Source organism: Diorhabda carinulata, chromosome 3, assembly GCF_026250575.1.
Source record: "Diorhabda carinulata isolate Delta chromosome 3, icDioCari1.1, whole genome shotgun sequence".
Taxonomy (NCBI): Eukaryota; Metazoa; Arthropoda; class Insecta; order Coleoptera; family Chrysomelidae; genus Diorhabda; species Diorhabda carinulata.
Window position 1 is genome coordinate 28,494,172 of NC_079462.1, and position 24,510 is coordinate 28,518,681.

Sequence of the window (24,510 nt, forward strand, 5' to 3'; positions counted from 1 at the left end):
TTGTGTACTCTGGATTGTTCCCCAGTTAGGGGGCTATGTGGCTTACTTCTTCAGGCGTTAAAAAGCTTGAATGTAAGTACCATAGTCTTTGTCTATGGATTACTTACAATGAGGTTTTCGGCGAATTATTTTGGTTCCTCACATAAACGACTACAGATCAGGTGATATGTGGAAACGACAAGAGCTGCCTGGTGTTTTTCCGATGATTTTCATATGATCATTCTCCGGATAATATTCAATGAGCATACCAGTAACTCCTTAGCCCATCTTTGTTCAATTAAAGGTTTCTTTGAACACAGTTTGTAGAATAAGAAAGAAATCTCTTCGAATACTTCACACATGGAGTCTGACTTGGTTTCTCCCCATTTTTATGACAATAGCTTGATGGCTTTTTGGGAAACCTTTGGTTTGGTTGTGGTTCTATGAAAGAAATTGTTTCGCTTTTTTTCGCCAGATGATCGGCTAGTTAATTCCTCTGTAATCTGCTGAAGACAGCTACCCACATAATTGTAACTTTATTATTTGATCCCATTGAGTTGAAAGATTCGATGCAGTCCCATACTAGCTTTGACTCAAACCAAGTTATCGTCTTCAGAGATCGAATATACCTTAAGTATGAGTGGTAGCAGTAAAGAGTGTGTTTTCCAGGCAGAGCTATGTAAGCAATCGTTGATCAGTCTAATCTATAATAGATCTTTCAAAATGGCAAAACAAAGAACAGTTTTATTTAAATTAGTTTGGAAACTAATCTATCTGTCATATTTATATGAATTTTCAACAGATGTGACAGTCATGTTAAGTCCATTTAATTCAAACTTATGAGTTGATAAATTTATCGAATAGTCCTCGGCAAACACTAATAACCTGTGAAAAGTCACTTTCGTCAAACCGCCCTCGTATGCTATAAAAATGAGGAATTTTATTCTTAAAAGTTCAATTAATCTACTAGAATTGTACTTTAGATATAGAACACTCATTACATCGTAGTATTCAAACGTGAACAAACGTATCAATTATATAATTGCTTGAACATACTTGAAAATTTGTAAATATACAAAAGAAACATCATTACCTTTAAAAATAGATTTTCTAATTTCTAAATACTCCGTTTTTCTGTAAAACACTATTTCTTATCACTAGATTTTGAAACAAGGGTAATATATATATTAGATGACCAGAACTACAAACCTTAAGACGGGTTATTCAATTAGTTTGATTAAGTTAATTACATTAAATAATCGATACTTGAAGTAAATTATCCTCTACGTTTTTACGTAACATAGCATTGCATGTACAATGCGGGGGAAAACGATCAAAATCCAATTTTTTTGCCAAATTCAGTTTACTACGGGAACCGTTTGATTATTACAAGTAGTTTTCAACTGTACTATTATTTAGGCGAGAAAGATAGTCACATGGGCATAGTTGAAAACAAAAGACCATTTTAATAAGGATCAAATTTAAGTTGAGCCTTGATTCGCAAACTGGATCTATTTTAAAGCCAGTCATAACGATTCTATAACCTCTCGGTAAATATGGAGAAATTATAAACTTGGCTTTCAAAATCAATACAAAACTTTTATTTCGTAATATCACATTGCACATTTGCAGCGCAATCAAATATTGACGGTGTGACTGTTCATTCAATTGGTTTTGATTTTTTATTTTCTGTCTACATTAAAACGAGCCCCATTGCGACACGACCGATTCGAGTGCTGAAAGTCGACCAGAAAGATCCAAAGTTTTTGTCACACAAATCAAATTACTTTGGGAACTACGTTAAACCGAATTTGGTAGAAAACCAGGGTACAAGGAAAAAGTCAAGAAAGTTTGTACGAGAAGTACCTAGGCTAACTTGAAAATCTGTCCAATGGGAAACTGGCAATTGAGCCGGATAAATTGAAGGTCCTCCTTCATTTATAGCAGTTGTTGACCAATCCAGGTGCACAAAGATTCTACGACTCTCAGGTTTCCTTGTTGAAGAAGAAGATGACATCGAGTTAGTATATGATCTGGCAAAAACGATCAGGGTCCATATTTATTTTTAGTTTTTAAATAATTTGATTAGGTTCAATGTACTAAATGCATTTCTTAATTTGTTACAATGTAATAAATAATGTATTACAGCATCAAGACTTTGAACAATTTAATTACTTTTTATTCGACTTAAAAAACGCAATGCTAAAAATTTTTGTTTCGTTATGATTTGTATTTAAATTATATTTGTAAAATTGAAGCCGATGACACACAAAGCGTATTTGTTTGGGACGAAGGATTCACCGTCTACTTTAATAGAAATTTGATATTTTACACGGAAGTACTGACTACACTGTTTACTATTAAAACCACATGGACATTTTGAGAAAATGTGGAAAAAGATTTCGTTCTCTATGTAGCAGAATCTGGTAAACATAGTGTCTTCAGTTATCCATGTTTATTAATTTCGAGAATCGTGTTCGAAAATAATTATCTGAAGTAAGTTTAATTATTTCGAAGATGTTTCCAGCTTATTCACTTTTTTTATGTTAACATGAGTTCTTTTTGTTAATTGTTCACTCCAGCTGAGTAACAGCTATATACGAGGTGTGGCTATTAAATACGAGACTGGTGATAGAAAAATTTATTTTAGAAATCTGACGTAGTCGAAATGTCAATTTTTATTTATATCGAATATTATTTAAAAAAACTTATTTTAAAACAGAAGAGATCTAAAATCAAAAACATTTAGGAGCATAAATATTTTATTTTGATGTTATGTATATTCTATTCCTTCAATTGTTCGAAACAGTGCAGGAAATATTTTTCTGTCAGTTCCTTCAGGACTCGCGCCGCTTTTTCTTACACAGTTTCAACAGACTTGTTCCTTTTAATGTAGATTTGACTTTAGGAAAGAGGTAGAAGTTACACGGCTTAAGATCTTGTAAACAAGAGTCGCACCACACGTACCCCAGAAGGGAATAGTATATCGAAGATGCGACTCCATAAGGGCATAATAAACTGTTAAGGAGGTGCATAAGTTCAGTTCTTTGAAAACTGATCTCAGCGCAAAGCAGAAGGAACTTAATTTTTTAGATAGGTAACTCCCATTTCAAGGAATTGTTCACAACAAGCACTAAGAATTTTACAGATTCAACAACGTCAATGGGGGTGTTATTTAATAAAAAAGGCTGCATTTTTATATGATAAAACTTTAATTTTAGGAACGTTGAGATATAGAAGATTAGAATCGCCTGCAAAAAGACATATTTTACCACTGATATCTAGATAGACGATGTCATTTAGAAGAAATAAAATAGTACAGAGCCTTGAGACACTCCATATTGAAATTATTTAAAAAAGTTCAATAAATGTGAAGTTTCCAGATAAATATACATTTAAAATTTTATTATACCATTAGTTTTATTTCATAAAATATACCCTAAAGATTCTCTTTGCTGTAATCCAAACGCTCCACGAATTCGAACAGGGGGTAAATTTACGGAGTATGGATTAAAGAGGTCCCGTTTGTAACAATATCAACCACAATGAGGATTATTCTACTCTGTACTTGTTAGAAATATTCTTGAGTGAAAATATCTTTAATTAGAATTTTTTCCATGATAAAATTTATACTATAAACTGTAATTTGTAATTGTCTACGAAATTTTCATATAAATTGGATTTTTGTTCTGTTCGAATTGATCATAAATATGTGAAAAACGTACTTACAGATTATAATCCTTAATTTTCTGTAACAAAATTACAAACAGAATAGAACGTAACAGCAACTAAACTAGTTGTTTTTATCCATTTCCGGCTAAAACAAAATGTAACGATAACTTCAAGTAGATTAACATAGATTTCAGTATATCGAAGTTATTAATAATAATATCCGATTACGAAGGTTTTAGATTTCTAGATTTCAGAAAAGTTCAACTGCAAATTGCTCAAAGGAAATAAAAAACAACGTCCAAAAAATTATGAATATACTGAATAATATGTTATTCCCAAAATGATCGAAACGAACCGTTAGATCCAAAGAAGACTCAACGAGGATCTGAGTAAATGACTGTCGTTAGATTTTTTACGGATTTGGTGAAAATGTAGTTATAGGAGCTCCACCGAAACTGGCGATACTCTGAAAGTCGACTACGAATAAAAACATTTTGGGAAACTCTGTAAACCTACATATTTTTAGGTATTTCCGAGCTAATTATTTCTACTTTTTCATTAAAACGTTATCGACCAGATACAATTATTGTTTTCGAACGATATGTAGTTTTAATATTGTATAGTGAATGGAAAACGAGTATTTAATGAATGTAAGAGTTCATCGGTATGGTTATAGATAACCTAATTCTAAAACACGAATTTCAGACAAACTATAATGCGATATTCTCAAGTCGCAATCAACGTTCAACATAGTAATTTTCTTGCAAGATATATGGTGTTTTACGAGGTTGTAGAACTCCTATATTGTTAGAAGCCCTAAGTGGAAGCGTGGTCCATGAAGTGAGACAACCAATGACTGTTTCTCGTTTTTTTTATATTTAGAGTCTCGTCTGTAATGGGAAATGGAGAAGGGTAAGCCACCTTTAACAGCTTAAAATATACTTATTGTAATGTATTTTGTAATGGTTGTCACTGTCCCTATCCCGAGTAGCAATGTAGGCAACGAGACACGCAACGTAGCGTTCGACACGGCAACACTGGAAGTAAGCGACTTGGAGGGGCAAAAGGTGGCATTATCACAGATCGCTTAAACGCGTCAGTTCGGTAAAATTATTTTTCGTTAAAAGTTTTGATTTGATTTTTAAATAATATGCCCTGTGTTGCAAAATTGGTCTTAATGACTTGGACCAAAAAGGGCATATCCGCCGTTATTTTCTTGCCCGTTTGTTGCGTCCAGAAACAAGCGTATCAGCATGCCAATATTTGGTAACGGATCTAGTCAATCGAAAACACGAGGTTTGTTCTTGATAGCTGCACTGGAACTGAACCAGTGCAGGCCAGTTCATGAGTGTATAGAATTTATTGACTGTTATATTTGAGGTTATTTGATGTGATTCAGGTCTTGTAGTATTAATAATAATTGTAAACGATTCAGTACTTTTTGATATTTTATATTCGTCCGATCTAGTGCCACCGTTTCCAGATAACACTTATTGCACTGCACTGCCTAGACCCAGTGCAAGCAGTACAGTGAACTGGGTGAACCAGTTCTCTTGCACTGCTACTAAGAACAGCGACCCTAGCGCTGGTTCTGCTACAATGAACGCTTTAGTGTACTAGTTCTGCCAGTGCAGCTACCAAGAACAAACCTATGGAATTCGTCACGTTGAGGTTAGCTTACCGGCGATGATTTAGTACATGAAATGAAACATACTATGTTCGTTACTTTGTATCCAAACTTACGACTAGATGAGAAAAAATTTTTCAACCATTTTCGTATGCCCATAAATCATTTGATCATTGAACAATCTTTTTAGCACCACGTGAAAATTATTTTCCACGCGACGATTTTGCTTCACAAGTATAGATGTTTGAAGACGAAGATGTAGGAAGACAAATACTCAACGATTTTCAAAAACTACACTCTTCAATAAATGAAAAATGCCGGGACCAAAATCGATATCGAAAATCCGTACTACATATTTACCTCTTGTTTTAGTTGAGGCATTCAGCTAATTAGAATACATTATGCCAATAAACCAAAATTAGTTGGCAAACACTCGGCCACTTCTTGGCACTTACGTCAAAGCGCTGACTTTATTCGCCACTTTCGGAACATTTGCGGAACGAATAATTACCACCCGGTTTATTGACTACCAACTTTGTTCCGAAAGTGGTACAGAACGTGCACACCGATCACAGAAAATCCGTTTTGTATTTTCTTTGGTGGTTTAAGTCCCGCCGTGCCAACTAATTACCGTTTTTTTTTTAAATATGCCCCCAAGATATACGATATTAGTCGAAGAGGAAGTTTGCTGCTTGCGTTACCGTCTACCTCCTTTTTAGTTCTGTGGATATCCGACCATCCTGCGGGGAAAATTTGACCAAAGAAAAACGAATATATAATTACCGCCTCTTTAGAGCAAGACGTTGTTTTAGAATCATTCGAAACAAATGGAGAATATCAAAAACCACTCAACGTACATTTGAATTTGTGCAAAACATAATTAAAGCTTGTTGTGCTTTTCATAATTACGACAAATTAAAAGATGGATACAGGTGCGAAGATACATTGTTGAAAACGGCTTGAGCACTACCACAATTCGACTAATCGTAAGGTTTATAAAACGAAAATGGAAAATTACAGAAAAGAATACTTAGCTGTCAATTTTTCAGTTATTTCGATTAAGATCCTTCGTCGTTTAGGGCTATGCTCTGACTGTAAATATATATGAGAAATATATATAGTCCATTCAAACCGATTTCAACAAGAAATCATAATTATAAATTACATTTCTGATAATATTACCTACCTGTATATCGAAATCTAAAGGAAATATGATGGGAATTCACAATTGACAGTAATGACACATTTTCATTACACTAGCGTCACGATTGGTAGGTAGGAGAACTAAATTTGTGTTGCCGAGATTTACATAAAAGTTGACCTTTTAGTATGTTATGCTACTGATTGATTTCATGCTGCGCTACTACCAGCAATCACAGAACCATCTGTTATTCTGCAAACACGCTTTCACACGACACGTATACAAAAAAATCGTTGCCATGATTTATGTCCTAGCCCTCGTATAATGATTGAATGTTATTCTGACATTATCGAGGCAAAAATCGGCTGGCTAGGTTAGGGCACTAGTATTTTGGGATGTACATGGTATAATATTGATCCTGCTAACTTACCGAACATTCGGATCATTTCCAAAAAGTCCTCTTTGTTTCTTCATAAAAAGAGAAGAATGTGGAAATAAAATACATCAGTTCGTATCATTTATTTAAAATATATAAAAAATAAAAAAATAAATATATGGTAAACAGGAAATAATTTTTTTATATATTTACATTTAACATGAATTAAAAATTATTATTTAAGCGGATTCCACCAAAAATAATATTTTATTTTATAGTTTTGTGAAGAACAGTAGAAATAATTTTATATTATACGAGGAACAATATAAATTTAATAATGGATAAAGAAATCATTGAATAAAAAATACCAAAGTTGGGAACAAAAAATGTAGAATATGTAAATTAAATAAAAGATGAATAAACTTTTGCATAAAGAATATGAAAGTTGTGAACAAATGGTAGAATATGCGAAAACATTTATTGTTCTGTTTTCAACTTTCAAATAAAAGAAATATAAATTACATAAAGGATGAATAAATTATTGAATAAAGAACAGTGGTGTCATGGTGGCAGAACGCGCCGGTACGCCGTGCGGATAAGTTAATAAGAAGTATACAATCAAAGAAAAACCTGGAACCAAGTCTCTTGAAGCTTATGTTGCTGAGAAAGAGGGCCATTTTAACAATGTTCCCCTCACAAACAACAAAAGATTAAGGTCATCAACCATAGCCAACTTATAACCAGTGTAATAAGCAATCTTAATAGAAGAATGTTTTCTACCAAATCCAATCATGAATCGACATCAGCGTCAGCGGATAGTACCTCCGCCAGTAAGGTAGAATATGACTCACTATTGTCAGACTTAAAAGTTCTGGAAACTGATCAGTGGCCGGCTGAAAAATCGGTACGGTTTGGTGAGGAAGAAATTGAAAATCTAAGGTTCAAGCTCAACAAAACAAAAATTATAAACTCCTTTAGATATTATACTGAGGATAGCTCAAGAGTACCTAAGGACCTTACACCTTTATTAAACTACACGAAATTGATACTATGTAGTTCATCAGAATGTGAACGAGGGTTTAGCCTCATGAATCAAATAATCACTGATTTGAGGTTAAGAATTTTGACAAAATACGTTTCGAGCCTTATGTTTATAAAACATCATGGACCAAATATCAAAGACTGGAAAGTGGAACCTTATGTCAAAACTTGGATGAGAAGGTACCGTAGTGCAGACGACACGAGAAATATATATAATAGGTCACGGAAGATAAAGGAAAAAATTCCCGATTAATCAATGTGAAAGTTTCATTTCAGCGTTAGTATTATGAATTAACATACAAAATAGAATAAAATAATTTAATACACTAAAACACCGAGCTCAACAAATTTCACTTGATTTTCAAGTTTTGTTTTCAATTTAAAATTTATGTCTCAGTACAGATACTATGTTAGAAATTTTGATACGAATTTGAGCTTATACGGGGTGCAACAATCAAAGAAGTTCCTTTTTCCTAAATTTTCAATAAGCGATAGCAGTTGGTGTCCACTGGAATCGCATTAAACTTTGATATTTTCTTAACATTTTTTTTATCACATTACCTCTATTTATACTGGAGATACACTGTTTCAAAGCAACTATACATAAAATAAAATGCCTTTATGTGTGGCGGATATTGCTATTTTGTATTATGTCCTCATCAGAAAACGACCTACAGAGGCAACTCTTCCACTTCTTCTTGGTAAGCCGCCAACTCAATATGAACATCTCTATCAGCAAAACCAAATGTATGACAATCGCGAAGGATCCGCTCAGATGTAAGCTGGTGGTGGAGGACAATCCAATAGAACAAGTTATGCAAATCAGATATCTGGGCATAGACATATCAAGTACCCACGACCCAGTTAAAGACCTAAGAAGCCAGATTAACAAAGCATCCGCACTATCAGAATGCCTACGAGATATAATCTGGTCCAACCCGTACATGCGCAAAGATAGCAAAATTAGAATCTACAAGACTTGTATCAGACCCATCATGACGTACGGCACGGAAGTCCGCGAGGACACCAACAAGACGAAACAAATGGTGAGGGTGGCCGAGATGAAAACACTGAGAACAATAGTAGGGAAAACAAGAAGAAACAGAGTAAGAAATACAGATGTCAAAGAGCAATGCGGGATACAAGACATTGTGAGATGGGGAAGACATCGTAAGAGGCAGTGATACAACCATGTAAGACGGATGGACGAGAACAGACTTCCGACAATAGTCCTAGAAAACAACCCGCCCGGCTCAAGGCCTCCCGGGAGACCACCTAAAAGGTGGAAAGATAATTGGCAATCCGCCTCTCAGGAAAAGATGCAGAGGCACCTTCAGAATTAACAGATCGACAAATCTACAAGAAGTAGAAGAAGAAAAGAAAAATTGTGTCCTAATTAAGAATGGTTGAAGTTACGTATCGGATGATTGTGTTAAATGTTACACTGTTTTCATACAATTAAATTTTTTATTGATTTAATTGTATCAAAAACATCAAAATATTAAAATGTAAAGTATTCAAACTGACTAAACCTTTTGTAAAAAGTTTAATTTTTAAGATTAATTGAAACTGCTAGAACTATAAAATTTTTATCTTCCGTAACCGTAGCTAACACACTTTGAGAAAATCACCTGTCACTAGATGGCGCTGAATTTATCGGTGAATAATACAATCTGTACAAGTGTATTTGATGCTGTTTTTTTATGTGTTAAGAATCGGCCTAAAAACAACAAAAATTGAAGTAACCCTTTTTAACATCATGGAATATATTGGAATCATAAGCAGACCACTAAAACAAGGTTAATCTGTTTTTAATTCTAAACAAGCAGAGCAAATTCCAAAACTATCAAAAGTTTGTGTCTACAGATGTCAAGTCTAACATCCCAGCCTCATGAGATAACAATTAATCTTTAAATATTGGAAAACTTGACGATTCTTATCAAAAAAGGGTATCGAACTTATAGAACACCGCTGTAAAAAGTGTATGGAGCTAAAAGGAGTTTTTCCCAAATATTTTGTTGGGCCAGTTACTTCTGAGACTATCCTCGTATATACTTTCAAAGCAGCACTGTGAATACATGTCAAGTGAAAAAATATAGTTTTTGGGCAAGAAGCTAAAGCTTTTGGTGATTATTTTTGTTTCTTATAATGAAATTATTGCTTTTTCTAGTAAAAACATAGAGTAAAAAATCCCAAAAAAATATAGTACTACAAAAAAACGTTAAAAATGAAACAAAATATACTTGATAATTATACAGGTAAACCTTACAGATAGAAAGATAGTAAACAAATAAAGGCTGCTGCAAAAAAATTAACTAAAAATATTTTGACACCCAAATTAACATTACATAAACCTTAAATAATTGATTTGTTTAGTTTTAACTTTGATATCACATGTTGTTTATAAGTTGCCAAGATTGAAAAAATCAAAGCTCTTTTTTGAACGTAGACTTGAATGTGAATCCGTTTTGGAACATAGTACTTGCTTTTTCATATAAATTGTTCATTGCTAATTTTCTAGTTTCTCCGTGGCCCATTACTGCAAGGGTTCCTCCATCAATTTTTAATACTACCATATATGGGTCCTGTTGAAATAATTCTATATTACATGTATGTCCCTTTTTTTCTAACTGCTCTATCAGCTCTTCCATTGTTACAACATGATTCTGTAACGAAAAATAAGAAAAAAACACTCATAAATAAAGGTAAATGGACCAAATCCGTCTTGGTAGAATAGTGGGCGGCTAAAGGCACTTAAACACATCTGAAATTACCAACAGCCTTTGAAAACCGATCAGGGGCTTTGGCTTGAACCTTTTAAAGAATTCCTAACCATCTGAAGAGAGTGAAAATGCAGTGACTTGTTTCCTCTGCCAGATAGGAAACGCATTATGGCCCCAGTAAATGAAATCTAGCAGTTGCTATTCCTTAAAGCCAGTACCTACTGCGGGTGCAGTCTTACGATTTTTAGAGCAAACTTTTGTTCAGGAGGATTTAAGGTCGAGGCTATATTTGGATCCGGTGCCATTAAATACTAAACCGTGTCGGTAGCCTTGGCATCTCTTCTTTTGTTTTTTTCTCATCACCAGGTTTGTGCCGGGTCTTGTCAAAAGCACCGGTCAGAGCTTCGACAACAATAGAAACCAATGCCTTGGGGGTACTGGGCTCCGTGATCCCTGTTAGCCAGGTTTCCCCGCGACACCTGTTTAGGGCACAAGTACCATTCATCCCTAGATACGTCCTAGGATTAAGCCCGTAAAAATGAGCCTTCCCTTGCACAAGTATCAACTGTGTAACGTTTTCAGGCAAATGACGGGCAAGACGCGATCAAATTGATATACTGCTCTTGGATCGTACTCTAAAAGGTCAGTTCCACTGATATACCATAGAGTAAATCTTTTTGCAATTTGATTTTCGAAGTAAACAATTCATAGAACGATTATTCAAAATATTGATCACCAAATTGTACCAATTTTAAACAAACCAATGGTTTAAAAGTGCACCAAAAAATAAAAAATGAGGATAGTATAGGGGTTGTGGCGGATAAAGACGTAAAAATAGAAAGGGTGAAATAGTGTTTTACCTCTACTATCGGAAGCCCCAACTGTATATCCGCTTTTAGTGGTTCATTTAAAATCTGCAAGGAACTATATTTTTGTAGAATTTTCTTCATGGAATCATCATCGATCAAATTTTGCGAATTCGAATAATCCTTGAGTGGGTAGATTATATTTTCATTATCAACTCTAAAATGTAATAAATACATAACATACGAGCCCCGTCCGGTATCAATTGGCATACTTTTCAAATCTTTATAAAAAAACGTTTTAGAAGAAAATCTGTTCATAAATATGTTAAAAAGTTTTTTTTTATTTTGCCTAGAGCATTTTCTCGACAAATACAGACTAGTTTACAACTTATTTTGGACAAAAAATCAATAATAATTATTATACGAGGTGTGGCTATTATATAACGAGATTGATGATATAACTCATTTTATTTATGCTTCTAAATGGTCTTGATTTTAGGTCTCAACTCCTTTTAAAATCTAGTTTCTTTTATAATTTTTCAAAGACAGATGAAAATTTGATGTTTCGACTTATATTATAATATTTTGATAAAGACTAAAAGAAGTCGAAACGTCAAATTTTCATGTCTTTAAAAAATTATAAAAGAAGCTAATTTTACATCAGAAGAGACCTAAAATCAAGAACATTTAGATGTATTAATATATCAAAAGGTTTAAAAAATAAGAAATTTAACACATTTTATTTTGATATTATTTACATTTACTTTATTTATATCACCTTCAATATATACCTGTCACCTACCCCTACGTCGCTCTATGTGAATCTTCCATTGTTCGAAACAGTGCACAAAATCTTTTTCTATCAGTTCCTTCAGAACGCTTGTCGCTTTTTCTTTCACAGCTTCCACAGACTCAAATTTTGTTTTGTTTTAATGCAGATTTGATTCGTTACACGTTATATTACCTTTTCTAACAAGTTTGAGTTATTTTCGATAGCAATCAAGATGTTAATATAAAAATTTTTGCGAGCTTCTTGTTGTTTTGCACATTTTTGTATGTTGAAATTTTTATGTAAAATATGCCGCAAACAATCTTTGTCAATTCATATAGATTCGGCAATCGCACAAATATAAGCAGACACTATCAAATTATTATAAAACCCCTTTTTGTATAAAAAAATATAAGAAACCATGCTTGTTGTAGGGCAATTCCTGATGTAGTTAGATTAGACTTATCGCTTATTCCTCGATTTTGAAGAATTCCTCGAGCTTCCAAATGTGTTTCGTTAAATATGCCGTATTAAAGTATATGCCGTAACCATTAGGATTTCTATCTTTCCTCTTTTCGCTAAAGGGGCCGTAATAATAAAATTGGTATGACGCTAATTGTAAGACAAAAACGGATAAACAATTGTTTTATCAAAAAAATCGAAAAAATTGATAAAAACCGATATTCTTACTAGAATTCTTTTAATTATCTAGTTTTTTTATAAAATCAAATTTATTTTGTTTTTCAGTGAATCTCTCAGCTTTCTCTTACGTGACATATTTTTGCATTTTTGTATGTTTTATAAATTTTGTGCATTACTTTATCATAACTACGTATTGTATGATAAAATTTTTGCCTGTATCATATACAGAGGTCGGCGTTAGTCAGTCAACGCTCTCGAAAAATCGGCAACGCTGTCGAAAAAGATTAAACTGTCGTGTTTCAGACAGTTGTGTCTGTGTCATGATCTCATCTAGTAGACTCATTTTTAGAATGAATAATCGATACAAGTTCACGCTTCAAGGAAGAGTTTTGTTTGTTAACGTCGTATCTGCGTACGAACGCGGATTACGAAACTATTTTTACTGAATTTCCGTACTCACCGCTACCAAATCGTTCAACTATGTGGAAACGTACCAGAAATTCTTAAAAAAGGGTTCTGTTGCGGACGCGCCACGTTCTGTACGATCGGTATCTGTAACAACTACGAAAATATGGAAACAGTGGCGCTGGCGTTAGTTGAACAGTTATGTGCATTGTACTGGACCGATCGGTTGAAAAATAATTAAACCACACTGGGGTGTGTGTGTGTATGGCGGGGCACGTATCCATGCGGGAGGTCTCAAGGGTCAGTACTTTTTTGTGGGTTAGGTGACGGGTTAAAGTTCTCGAAATGCTCGGAGATGTAGGTGGGATCCAATATACGCGAACATCCGTCATTTCATGCAGGATGAAAGCTTAGCCGCACTACATTCTTATGTATGTGGGAGTACCTTAATATTCATTGTGACTTTGAATTGATGGAAATTTTAAAAACTAACTTAATTTATTTTCCCAAAGCCTATTGGCAGATATTTGGAAATAAAAGTTTCGCCTTTTTTAGTAGGTTTGTGTAGCCAAAATTAAAAATGAAACCAACAAATTAAAGTAAATTTAAATTAAAATTAAACTAAGGGTTCACTAACTTTCAACTTCTCAGTTTAATTCCTTAACTTTGTGAGGTTATGAGGACAGAATACGTCACGTAGTCTGTATTAGTAGTATTGTTTTGTTTACAACATCCTTGTGCTTTTATTATGAAAATATCCGTGTTTATGAGCCGATTTTCGCCATAGTGTTTTATTTTTAAAACTGATATCAAAAAAACAGGAAAAAGCGATTTTTAAAAGTCAGTAATGTCCTTTAGACGATGGACACTGATAGACGGTGTCAAGAACTTTCCACATTTGTATGACGAAAAGGATCCATACAGGGAATTTCTATTGATTCACCAGTAATTTATTCTTAATTTACTCCATGAACCAAAAAATTGCCACCAACATTAATGTTAATTTTAATTTTGGCTGCATAAACCAGGCTTTAAAGTTAAGTTTTTATTTAACGTAACCTCGAATTAAATTTACTTCACTTATCTCTTGACTGCCTTCAAATAATAATTCATTGAAATAAGGTGTTTTTTATCTAACAAATGTTGTAAGAAATAGAGATTCAAAAAAATGTATAAACAACATTTTTAAACAAAATTCAATAAACTAAAGAGTGTCCTATTTTGATAACACATTCTTTTCTTCTCTTGCATCAAATATATATAACAGTATCTGAATATGAGTACTAACACTTTAGGAAGTGGAAGAACTACAAAAAAGCCTCTTTTGGAAGAACTCTATGTATTTTGGATGCAAAACAATAAGATATAGAGTCTTGTACAAAATATCTTCTAGATATAGGTTTAGAGTGGTTGTAAAGCCAAAACAACTCCCCAAAACAATCTAAAATCTGAGCATGTTTTGAATCTTTGTGATTTTATTTTAGTTAAGAGATTCCCATTAACCAACGAGTCTAAGAAATACGCCAGGTCTGTTGGTCGGTCATATCATTGTATGGATTTTGATCTCTCGAAGATAATTTCTGACGATTCTCACAACGTGCATTATCAAGAAGTTTTTTCTACAAAGGTTCTAATATGTCAACAATGTATCAGTGAACATTAAGACGATCTCTTTCAAAGGTCTAGATGCTGAGATGGCCCTATATATTAATACCACCAAATAGTAAGTTAACATAGTGGGTGGTCAAGAATAATTGCACACATATGCCTTTGTGATAATACTAAATTACATTCCACGACAGGTTTTCCTAGTCCAGATGATCTCTATATATTGATGATATTACCGATATTATTACTAAGTTTTTTCAATACATTAACAGACATTTTTCATTTAAGAAATTATAAATGACATCTCTGCACTTCAATGTAATATAAAATTTTATAAAATCTTTCAATATATTCAAATTTATGCTTCAATTTTTTAATATAGACTTACCTATCTAACATTTGTCTGGCAGCTTCTTGCTTAGCTACTTTTTTGTTCAATGCCCTTCCTTCAGTCTTCAAATTCATAAAATGACAATGAATAACAAATTCTTGAGTATTACAAATACTCTCCTTATATAGAGGATATGGAACTTGTTTTTTTGCAGCATGTTCATTAAGTAATCCAATGTAATTTACACTTTTAAATGTTTCTGTATTATTATTAAGCGATATTGTAGTTTTAAATTCAACTCCCAACTTATTTAAAGCTTCCTGGGCACACTTATGCTTTGCTTCTTTTTTAGTAAGGGCATATCCATGTGCTATTATTGAACCCACTTGTACAGTACATTTAAATGGATATGAAGGTATTTCAGATACTGCATCTGAATATAATGGTTTTTCCGTTCGATACTTATCAGCAAATTCGTTTAATAAAGAAACTGGTGTTTTAACATTATTCATATTTTTTCTTGAGATTAATACCCTACGAAATATTCTCAAATTAAAATTAATTATAGTGTATTAGGAATATGAATACATTTTCAAAAACTTACTTTGATGTTCTATAGCGTAACGACCAATGACACAATGTTTGGGTTTCCTTGATGTTTTTTATTAGGAGGAATTACTTAACTTTTTATTTAGTTGCCTGATATTCTTGTTAGCAAAAAATTGTATTACCAAAAAATACAAGATAAACTTATGAACTAGTTTTAATTATTGTCCTTATCTCTTATCACGTTTGAATAGACTACGCATACTTATAACTTATTAATCGGGAATAATCGCTTAACGTCATGACAAAACTTGATTGTTTAATTATCTTGGTCAACAAAAACACAAGTGCGCAGGTATAATTTTATTACTAGCTAATTTGTCGGTTACTTAAGTATACGGACCATAAAATTAATACCAAGTCACGGAGCACTGAACAAATCGTATCTGTGATACTCTAATTCTTATCTATACTGCGCATGCTTCATTGGCGCAAAAGCAAAGCAGAACTAACTGAAACGCTCAGAGTGAGAACGATACACTATTTGTTTCACTTAGTCGGAACACCTTCCACTTAAAGGAACGTTTACATGCTTTGCAAACATGGATAAGTATCTCTAAAAACATGCGTGTAAACGCGACGTAAGTTAATATTAAGTAGAGAGGGCGGCATGTAATTGGAATTATACTATTAGAAGAGAGAAAAGAGCATCGGTTATTGTTATTTTCTTCCTTTGCCGTTTCAACCACTAGCAACTTCGAGGCCATGGCGATTCAATCAGAAAACAGTAAAAAGAGATAGAGAGTGGTATACCCATATATGTAATACTTCTATATGGACAGTTCCTATAAGTGGAAGGTGTTCCGACTAAGTGAAACAAATAATGTATCGTTCATGTTTGCCTTCATAACTTTTCTGTCCCGGACATATTAAAAGTGCAATTTCATTTTGAGGCTCATCACTGGCTTTAAGCATCAAATGGCATCACAACTAGCCGCCATATTGTCTTGGGGAACAAATAATACATTATTTACATTAAAATTATGGTTATATTTGTGTTCCACTTCGTCGTTTGACCAAATATTCATTTCAATGAAACAATCAATTTTGTATACACAAATGGAATAAAATTTTTGTTCACCACGATAATATGACAAATCACGTTACTCGGAATGATGTATTTTGACGGGATGACGGGAACGTTAACTTAAATTGATATAGCGTCAAAACGCTTTTTAAATCGGGTATTATATCAATAAAACCTTATATTATCAGCTAATTACTAGTGCTGTGAAAATTGCAATGAACTACAAGCTAAATATTTTATAGTACTTTATCAATAATTTTAACGATATATTTTATGTTCATCGTTCAGAATAATTTACCCAGAAAAGCTGAGAATATAACTAAGCAGTTATTAAACAAATCATTTAGTTGACATCCTTATCTAGTTTGACGTTCTTATATTGCATACTGCATTAATTTAAGGTGGCACTTTAGTCAACATTAATTATACTACGTCATTCGCAATATTTTACTTTTATTGCGGGATCTGAGGGTAAGAATAATGATGATAATGTACTGTACCCAAATTTAAATATACATTAACTTTAATACACGAAAGTAAAAGTTAATGTTATAACATTAATAATTGGAGCCTAATCTTTTTCGTCTCTGTCATCTGTCACCGTCAACGAGGGCTGATGGCCTCGATTGTGAGAAAGACCAGTCAACTGACTGACTGCGTGCTGATTTTAGAAGCGGACGTTACACTTCTATATTCATGTCATCTGAATCCACTTGTTCTTTCAATATTAACTTTAGTTTTATACTTAGTGCTATCTAATCAGTTATTATTTGTGATGATATCCATTTCCTTATGGGTCTATATCATTTAATTTTATGCACTTAATTTCTGGTTTCTCTTTCGCCTCTGTTATCCGTCACTGTCAACGGTGCAACATAGGATACTACCAGACTTTGCCTTAGACAATTTTTTAATTTGGGCACTTTCGAGTTCAAAAAATAAAGTCACAAATTTAAAATCGTTTTTGATACATCACAAGATATCCCTCTCAATTGCTAGATTATTGTACTACTACAAAATACAATGATTTTGGGAACGATAGAAATTTGTACATTTGACTTCACCAATCTCTAACTTGGTCTAACCCTGTACATTCCGACCCTCAAGAATCATTTGTTAGGCAGATTTTAGCTACTTGGATGAATTACTTATTTAAATGTGAAATAATGTACAAGAATTATCGAAGATTTTTTTTTATTATGTACAAAACAATTGAAACAAAACCTTATTCCGATTTCTTCTTTTTCTTCTTTTTGTTTTTCTTTAAAAGTTTCGCTTCTTCTTCATCTGGATCTAATCCTTCTAAAATCCATTTCTTACGTTTATTTATCAAACGTTTTTCATAAAAATCGCCTTCGTCTAACTTGAGGTAAGCCTCACTTTTTGTAACTGTGACTTGAGCAAATATCTTTCCCACCTCTGAATCTAAACAAAAATTCAATTATCAAACTATTTGTGCCAAATTAATAAAAATATGAGAAAATTTTTCATTGTGAGAGTACTATTTGGTTAAAAAAATGTCTAAATCAGTGTTTCCCAATGTGGAGCCTACGCCCCACGAGGAGGAAATTCGAAAATGGGATCGACTCGAGATAAATTCGCTTTCGCTCTGGTCAATTTAAATGCAATGCTCAATTTCGGTACTAAATTTAATTATTAGGTATAATTTCGCTTAATTGGTCCAAAATATCTACTGGGTATTTGGCGTCGTCGAGTAAACGTCCCTGCGGCAGATAGGGATGTTTACTCGACGACTTACTTTTTTTTCGTGATTGGATTGTAAGTAATTGATAATTATTTTATTTTTGTAAAATAAAGAAATAAATTATGAGAACAGTACTGCATAAAAAAATATAAGCAGAACAAATATTGATATGGAAATATTTAATATGATAGAAGTGCCTACAATAAAATACATAGAAGAAAATTGAAAAATTAAGAAGAAACATGATAAAAAGAAATGCCAAGGAAGTGATGTACGAAGAATAGTGAAACAACTAAATGGAAAGAAATGAAGAACAACGACAAAAAAGTAATTAAATTGGAGGCAAGACCAGAAATAGAAGCAGCTGATATGTATGGACATATTGTGATAATGAAGACATATGGATTAATGAAAAATAATGAAGACTGAAGTGATGATGACAAGACAGATACAAAAATCATCAAATACCTGGAAAGGATGAAAAGAGAAGAATAAAATATTTTCAAAATGTATATAAGAATTAATATTTTAATTTATAATATACAGCAGTAGCAAGTGTTTAGTAATATTCCAAAAAAAATTAAATACAGGATGCAGTAGTCTGTGAAAAATAAAAGAATAAATTTTTCAAAATCTTATTATGTATTGAAAAGCATAAATGAAACGTAAATGTAATTAATCAACGTTTTAAAATAACACCGGTCAGTTGGCGTCCTTGTTTAATGCACTCTTGCAGGCAAACTCTGACATTGTCCATCTCATCATGAGGAATTCTCAGAATTTCCAATCAGATTCTTTTCTTGAGTTCTCAACTGAACGTGGTCGTTATTCTTACACTTTATGTTTCAGGAATATCCACAAGAGAAAAAATCACATGGTGCGAGTTCAGGTGAATGGGGAAACCAAGAAATCTCTCCATTTTAGGATAACACACGATTCAGGAAAATCTCATTAACAATATTCGTACTCGCGTGTGGTTTCGTCTTGTTGGTATAAAGTTTGATCATTCAATGCATGTTGAGGAATGAAGAATGACTTTAGCGGTAATAAACTGCCCCCTTTCATTTTTTGAAAAAAAAATGGGCTTATGAGGACATGGTATACCAAAATGTTACCTTGACTGAGTTGAGAGATTGTTGATGAAATTGATGAGGGTTTTGATCATCCAGTACCTGAAGTTTCGTTTGTTCGTAAATCCCGAGTAATGAAAATTTGCATCGTCACTCAAAATCCAGAGGTTGTGAACAAGTTCCTCATTTTCTTCAACTGTTCCCAAAAACGTTTTGCACAATTGTCGTCGGGCAACAAAATCGTTTTCGTCCAATCCTTCACCACTTGACTTCTGTAAGGCACAAATGGTACAAATTTGACCTCAAAATCCTTAGAATGAACCTATCAAAAATTCCAAGATCAACACTCTGCAGACGAGCTGACTTTTAAGGGCTTCTTGTTATAGCACACATGCTCAACATTCTCAGGAGTTTGAACGGATTTAATACCTCTTTTGCTCATTGTTCCATCGATATTTTCGAAATTTGTCACCCACATATTTATTGAATTACACACATACAGTAGGCACTGGCTGATTGCTATGAATTTCAACAAAATGAGCACTACAGCTCACCCCACCCATTTTCTACATTTCCACTGTTATTTCCAAAATGCAGGATTGACTGCTGCACCCTGTATAAATTATATTGTTATTAAAGCAATTTTCAAGCAAAGTTGACCATATTAAATATATTTTGACTCTATTTAATTTAGTATAAGACACTAAAAATTTATCTATTTCCTCACCATCAACTTTCCACTCAACCAATTTCGTTTTTATGTGTTCTTCTATAGATTGTAATAATTTAATATCATAAGGAGTAACCAATGTGATAGCTTTACCCCCTCTACCTGCTCTTGCAGTTCTACCAACTCTATGAACATATTCTTTGGGAACCTTGGGGACTGTGTGATTTAAAACTAATTCGACAGTGGGGATGTCGAGACCTCTGCTTGCCACATCAGTTGCTATGAGCATTTTTACAGTATTGCTTTTAAATCTTGCTAAAGCTGCTAGACGTTGTTGTTGTGGAATCATAGCGTGGAGAGCCACATTTTCGAATCCTACATCATTTAGTGTCATTGAAAGTACTTGACAGTTTCTACAAAATAGAATATATACATCAAATTGTAACACAATTATACTTAATATTATTCCCTGCAAAATACTCTCCATTACAACTAATACATCTGCCCCGCAGGTTCTTTCACTATTTGGAACATTTTTTGTATTTATCTATAGAAATGACTGATAGCCCCTTGCGCTTTTTTCACCTTTTCAATTTTGTATTTATGAATTCTTCTCTTTAACTCTTCGCTCCTCGCTAGGAGCATTATCAAAATCATTTTATGTATAATTATTTAAAAATGTGGTTTAAACTGCACAAAACATGAATTGATAATTTTTATTAGAATTATTTTTTTAAAATATAATAGCTTATATATCCTTAATTGTCTAAAGTATTTAGACTGATATCTAATGTTACATTTCTTGGTCACATTATGTGACATAATTAATGACATTTTTAGCAAAAATTTTCTATTCATGTTTTGACCAGTTTAAACCACATTTTTAAATCATTTTACATATAATTCTTTTGATAATTCTCCTAGTAAGAGCCAAACGTTAAGAGAAGAAAAATAAAATCCAAATAAAAATCAACCTACAAGTTCAAAAACTTTAGTGTATAATTTTGTCACATCCCACTACGAAAACGCTCATAAACTAGCTGGCAAAGACAAGACAAATTTTGTGCATCTTCCCCTTTTTTTGTTTTTGCCTAATTTTTCTTTCCATACTCCCTTCACTGAAATTGAATCTTTCATTCTCAGTAAATGACCCCACCAACTTAACTGTCTTTGCCCAATGAATTCCATGAGACATGATTTCAAGATCTTGTCATATTTGATCATTTGTTAATCAATTCTTTTTTGTAACTCCTCTTATATGCTCAAGATATTTTATCTCTGCAGCTTGGAATGTACTTTTTTGTCTACTAGGGAGAGTCCATGTTTCACATCAGTAAATCAAAATTGGTGTATTAATTGCTTAATAAATATTTACTTTTGAATTTCTCAAAACTTCTCTTTTATTTATCAAGTAGTTAGCTTATGCTGTAATATGTAATTAAGGCATTTTTAGTTCTCTTGGCAATCTTTGAATGTTCATTGTCTGTATGTTCAACTTCTCTTCCAAGGTATTTAAATTTATTCACTGTTTTAATCCTATTTCCTTCTATATCTACATTTATTGTTTGAGTGCCACTAATATGGTTTTTTCCATATTTATCCCCGTCCCTAACTGCTTTAATGTTTTGTTCCAGATATCAAAGTTTTTTCTGTAGATCTTAGATGTTTTTTACAATATCTACATATCATCAGCATATGCTGCCTCGGATATTTACACTATTTGTAGGTTTTATATTCAATGCATACTTTCTTTCAGTTGGATGAGCATATATTTATTAGATCATCTATATTAATGTTGAAAAGCAATGGACTGAAGTCACCACGTTGTCTCATTCCTCTAAAAGAAATGGACTCAAGCTACCACTTTATCTTACTTCTCTGAAATTCGGTTTTTACCAATAATATGATTGATGTTACATTTATATAAGCTCATAATTGCATTTTGTAAATCAACATCTATTTTTCTTCTTTTCAAATTTTAAGGCATCTGTCCCATTGGTACTTCCATTGTTTGAAATGATTTATATACTCATCTGTAGAAATAGTTGGCAGCCCTTTCAATTTTGTGGAGTGTGTGTCTTTTCATGTATGGAAAGTCACACCACCATTTGCAATTGTCACTGAGGAATAACCAGTTCCTTGTCTTCCACAAGTCAGGTTTTTTCTGATGAACACTGTTGTGTAGTATTCTCAACACAAACGTCATGTATTATATCCTTGAGAAAAAAAAACAAATCTTGTAAAATTATTTTCATTTCAAATGCTTTTTTAATTTATTATATAATTGATAAATATATTACTAATTAGAACTATGGAAATTGTTTTAATGATTTTAAAAAACAACCATCAATACAATCCCTTTAAATGATCATGTATTCTTGCTGTACAATACTTACTTGCATGTGTCTGTAAAAATCATAATATTTCCTTCTTCATTGTTACTCCTAAACTCTCTTATTACTTGGGCAAGATAGGCGTCCTTAATATCTTTAGGACAAAGTACATAATATTGTTGCAGTTCCTCAACTGTAACAGCATCAGATATAGAAGGAGCTTCATAAAAAAATAATTCTTTATTGCTAACTTCTTTTAATTTTTCCAAAGTATCAGTAATTGTTGCAGAGAAAAAGAGATTTTGCCGATTTTTGGGTAATTCTTTGAAAATTATTTTAATCTGCTCATCAAATTGTCCGCTTAGCAGCCTGTCAGCTTCATCTAATACTAAAAACTTTATTTTTGATAATGAAAATGTTTTGCAGCTTTCTATGTGATCAGATAAACGACCTGGTGTGGCAACTACTAAATGCGGGCGTTTAGATAACTGAATACCTTGTTCTACCATATCAATACCTAAAATTACATTAAACTATACACTGTAAAATATTAATTTCAGTCTATTGCTGAATCATTATACTGACAATTATACATAAAAAGTGAGTTTTGATAACAAAGTCAGAGACCCTAAATCCCCAAATTAAGTATGTTCCAATTTGCCTTTGGTCTTTAAATATGATAACTTAGTTATAGAAACACACATTAGACAGTGTAATTATGATTGTTGATGTAATGAACAGTATGAATACCATGAATGGATTTATAAATTCTAGGCCAAACTAAAAAGTCAAATGTTGAACAAGAAAAGATGTTTAGTATGGACAATTTTTAAGTTATAAATATATCAAATGATTCATTTATTGTGGACAAAAGCATTTAAAAATAATATTTCAATCAATTTGTTGATCTAGTAACTGTGAATAAGTTGTATTACTAAAAATGAAAATAAAATTACTTAAATACCTCCTACTATAACACAATGTCGCAAGTTCATTAGTTTTCCAATAACTGCAAATTGATCTGCTATTTGATATGCTAATTCTCTGGTAGGTGTTAAAACTAATGCGAAAATTCCATAAGGATCTTCACACAACTTTTGAATAATTGGCAATGCAAAGGCCAATGTTTTACCACTACCAGTCTTTGCTGCTCCAATACAATCATATCCTTTTAAGATAGCTGGAATACAATTTGACTGAATAGGTGTAGGGATTTTTACGCCTAAAAATAATAATTTTAAATTATAATACAAATTAATAAAATATACATTAAAAAATCAACAAGTTTTACCTATTGTTGCACATTGTCGAATTATCCAATTATTGAGTTGCAGATCTGAAAATGTAATTTTGTCTGTCATTTTATAAATGGACTTATTTTCTCAATATAATTTGTATACTCTGTTTATCATTGAATAAAAAGGTTGTTTTTAGGGCTTTTCGAAACTATAATTGGATTAACCTGATCATAACCTGAATCACAGAACATATAACCACTATAAAAAAATCTGAATTATCAGAAGGTAATCCGGATCACGTCCACTGACATTCGGAAACTAATCGAAATAAAAGAGTTCGTTTTTCTATGGAAATTTTTAATCTTTGATTACTTCAATTACTTTAGTTTCCTAAACGGGGAATTTTGTTTTGTATTTTTTGAACCTTAAATGTTATTAATCCCATTACTTGGTTATATTTGATTAATTCTTATGAGCAGCGTAATTGACAGATTACGGAGGCTTGCGATCTCAGTAGTTTTTTGGCTTTTCGACATAAAATAGCTTATTGGTTTAAAAAGTTGTAGTAAAATACATGCGTGTTGTTAAATTGCTGATCACTGTTCAATAGTAATTATTAAAACATTTAAAATTTTTTACATGACTGAATTAAGCTCTATAAATATTTAAAAACAATGAAATAATGAATTAAAACACGAAACTAAAGTAATAAAAATGAAAGGTTGTTGTAGGTTAAATTTT

At 32.5% G+C, this 24,510-nt stretch overlaps 4 protein-coding genes and 1 long non-coding RNA gene across 8 annotated transcripts in view; 2 read left to right on the plus strand and 3 right to left on the minus strand.

Moving 5' to 3' along the window:
* LOC130891164 (1-phosphatidylinositol 4,5-bisphosphate phosphodiesterase) overlaps nt 1–3,811 on the minus strand; it is a 30,117-nt gene extending 26,306 nt beyond the window's left edge. Inside the window, exons 1-2 of one of the 4 annotated variants that reach the window (XM_057795761.1) lie at nt 1,073–1,214; nt 108–901 (exon numbers count right to left, since the gene is read on the minus strand). The gene's annotated coding sequence lies outside the window, so the exon portion shown is untranslated. Of the gene's footprint in view, nt 1–107; nt 902–1,072; nt 1,215–3,708 lie in introns of those variants that run through there. The other 3 variants (XM_057795757.1, XM_057795759.1, XM_057795760.1) reach the window with 3 other exon arrangements.
* A 4,744-nt stretch (nt 3,812–8,555) lies between these two features.
* Nucleotides 8,556–9,020, plus strand: LOC130891779 (uncharacterized). The gene has a single exon (XM_057796741.1). The coding sequence runs from the start codon at nt 8,556–8,558 to the stop codon at nt 9,018–9,020; it is 465 nt and encodes a 154-aa protein (XP_057652724.1).
* A 1,037-nt stretch (nt 9,021–10,057) lies between these two features.
* LOC130891170 (uncharacterized) lies at nt 10,058–16,140 on the minus strand. Its single transcript, XM_057795768.1, has 4 exons — nt 15,725–16,140; nt 15,178–15,654; nt 11,420–11,582; nt 10,058–10,502 (listed from the first exon to the last, which is right to left on the minus strand). Exons 2-4 carry the CDS (start codon nt 15,630–15,632, stop codon nt 10,263–10,265), a joined length of 858 nt encoding a protein of 285 aa, XP_057651751.1. The 5' UTR covers nt 15,633–15,654; nt 15,725–16,140; the 3' UTR covers nt 10,058–10,262.
* A 971-nt stretch (nt 16,141–17,111) lies between these two features.
* On the plus strand, nt 17,112–22,510 carry LOC130891171 (uncharacterized). Its single transcript, XR_009058859.1, has 2 exons — nt 17,112–17,224; nt 19,308–22,510. It is a non-coding gene; the product is annotated as an uncharacterized LOC130891171 (long non-coding RNA).
* Nucleotides 17,931–24,246, minus strand: LOC130891167 (probable ATP-dependent RNA helicase DDX49). Its single transcript, XM_057795764.1, has 5 exons — nt 23,823–24,246; nt 23,496–23,753; nt 22,595–23,048; nt 20,256–20,611; nt 17,931–18,178 (listed from the first exon to the last, which is right to left on the minus strand). Exons 1-5 carry the CDS (start codon nt 23,890–23,892, stop codon nt 17,979–17,981), a joined length of 1,338 nt encoding a protein of 445 aa, XP_057651747.1. The 5' UTR covers nt 23,893–24,246; the 3' UTR covers nt 17,931–17,978.
* Between the last annotated feature and the right edge of the window lie 264 nt (nt 24,247–24,510).